A 2,474-nucleotide genomic window follows, 5' to 3' on the forward strand; every position below is an offset into this window, starting at 1 on the left:
TTTACGAGGTACGTCTTCCATGTGTTTACGTTTTGGCAAATCTAACACTGGGGTGTTCGGATATGTTGATTCAGATTATGGAAAAGATTTGGATAAACGAAGATCAATTACAGGGTATGTGTTTACACTAAATGGTTGTGCTGTTAGTTGGAAAGCCCAGTTACAGTCTACAGTTGCCCTGTCTTCTACCGAGGCAGAGTACATGGCGATTACAGAAGCAGTTAAGGAAGATATCTGGTTGAAGGGGTTATTCGGAGAACTCGATGATAGAATAAAGGTGACCACAGTTTTCTGTGACAACCAAAGTTCTATCTTCTTGAGTAAAGATCAAATGTTTCATGACCGAACAAAGCATATTGATATTCGTTATCATTTTGTGCGGGATATCATTGAAAAAGGTGATTGTGTTGTGGACAAGATTCATACAGATTATAATCCCGCTGATATGTTCACTAAAAGTCTTCCTATAGCCAAGTTCAAATTATGTTTGGACATGGTGGGTGTTTCTGATCGCAGTTGAGCCTGAAGGCTCGTGGTGGAGGAACTATTATTTATTTTTCCGGAAACAATTTTTCTCTATACAAAATTGCAGTTTTTTATGGAAGTTTTAGAGTTTGATGAGCTAAAGGTTTTGACTAATCGTAAAGCATGACTTGCTTAATTTTGATGTCAAGGTGGAGATTGTGGAAAAGTTGCCTCCAAAATTAGCAAGTGGCAAATAGTTCAGGGGTTATTTCCGTAACTTATCATTTACTATTCATAGTTTGACTATGAATAGTAATCTAATATGAAATTGAAAATGAAATTGGACGGAATGGAGGCGCAGCAGTTTTTTGGACGGCATTTTTGTTTTCACATTAGATTTATATTCTCCTCTTTGGCTATAAATAGCCAGAGAGACTTAACCCACAAAATTAACCCAACAATCAAATATATATATATAGTAAAACATTATATATATATATATATATATATATATATATATATATATATATATATATATATACTGATACACCACCATATATATTTTAGCCCTCTCACTCTATTTGTAATCTCTTTCATAATCCCTGTAAACACTGCAAATTATAGTGAATTGTTTCTCGGCTTCCTCCGCCCGTGGTTTTTTCCCGATTTGGGTTTCCACGTAAATTCCTGTGTCTCTATTCTATTTATTTTATTCGTATTTCGTTGTGATTATTACGCTTTGATAATTTTTGATCTCATTCCGCATTGAGCTAATATTATTTAAGTCTATTCGGATCCTTCGTATTTCACAACAGAAATTATGGAACCATGGAAACAAAGGTAAGGGTAATTCCAGTTTCATGGCCAGTGCCCAATTTTCATCTACATAAGGTTTGAACTTCATCCCTGCCCTATGCAGTTCCATGGCTGCGTGGCGTTTTGTACTTGGCACAGGCACTGATGGCATCGGTTCCGCAGGCCGGAAATATTTGTGGAAAAAGCCAAGAATATGATCAGGAGCCGAAGCATCGCGTACTACTTCTACCTTTCCTTCAATGAAGTAGTAAAGACTAACAAGTACTTTGATATACGTAGTAAGTGAGGCCCCCTCTCTCATCTGTCCAGATGCTAAAATAGTACACTCAAAGATGTTTTCAAGAACAAAATACGGAATTTGGTTTTCAATCATAATCAGGTCTAAAGCTATTGATTGAACAATCAATAAGCTTGTCCCGGATGGTACCCGGTCTAAAACACTAATGAACTCAAGTATGAAACAAGCATCAATCACCTTCATCTTAGCAAGCTCCAGATCGTCATAGGTGGTCGACCCTGCATAACGTTCTTTGATTCTTTTTATTGAACCAATCACCTTCTCCACACATGTTCCCAATGTCTGCTCTGGCACCATACGACAACGATGCAACAGATTATTTAAATAAGTTGTTTTTTGAACTTCAAATCCTTGCAAATGTTCATCATGTCTGTGAAGAGGTCCAATAGCGACCACCCTAGGGGTAAAAGATCTTGGTCTCAGATCTCGGACCGCACTAGGAACCATGTAAATTGATGGTGGCGCCTGTTTGCTTAGAATCTCTCCATTTTTTGTACATTCAAGTAGAGAATTTAAAGTATTCCCAAAGAGATCTACTGCTCCAGACTTCACTGCCATTCAATGTTAGGTTGATTTCCGCTGTAACCAATCAGTTAGTTAGATCAAAATAGAGTAAATCTGATTGAAGAAAACAAGATTTAATACATTCAACACCTAGATATAATGGGGTTACCTATGTCGTGATTCCTGAATTGCTTCTCTATTGTAAACACTAGTTCAATTGTTTGCTTTTGTAACGCGTGTTTTAAGATTTAAACGTACTCCGTAGCTTATAAAAAAAACAAATAACCAATATCACATGCATACAGATACACTTATCTTATTTAACGTAGACATGTATGTAGTGTACCGAGCAAAAATCCATTTTTTTTGTTTTTTTAATTAAATTTTTTTT

At 36.3% G+C, this 2,474-nt stretch overlaps 1 protein-coding gene across 1 annotated transcript; it reads right to left on the minus strand.

The window, feature by feature from the left end:
• Positions 1-1,241: 1,241 nt before the first annotated feature.
• Positions 1,242-2,137, minus strand: LOC145126667 (UPF0481 protein At3g47200-like). Its single transcript, XM_079061990.1, has 2 exons — positions 1,352-2,137; positions 1,242-1,262 (listed from the first exon to the last, which is right to left on the minus strand). Exons 1-2 carry the CDS (start codon positions 2,135-2,137, stop codon positions 1,242-1,244), a joined length of 807 nt encoding a protein of 268 aa, XP_078918116.1.
• Positions 2,138-2,474: the final 337 nt, after the last annotated feature.

The sequence above is a fragment of the Lactuca virosa genome, chromosome 7 (assembly GCF_052849685.1).
Source record: "Lactuca virosa cultivar CGN04683 chromosome 7, Lactuca_virosa_CGN04683_v6, whole genome shotgun sequence".
NCBI lineage: Eukaryota > Viridiplantae > Streptophyta > Magnoliopsida > Asterales > Asteraceae > Lactuca > Lactuca virosa.

Excerpts from the sequence above, each read along its gene's own strand:
- LOC145126667 (XM_079061990.1), bottom strand. The coding sequence starts at position 2,137 with ATGGCAGTGAAGTCTGGAGCAGTAGATCTCTTTGGGAATACTTTAAAT. Across the intron at positions 1,263-1,351 it reads GGATGAAGTTCAAACCTTAT|GATCCGAATAGACTTAAATA; the intron begins GTAGATGAAAAT and ends TGAAATACGAAG.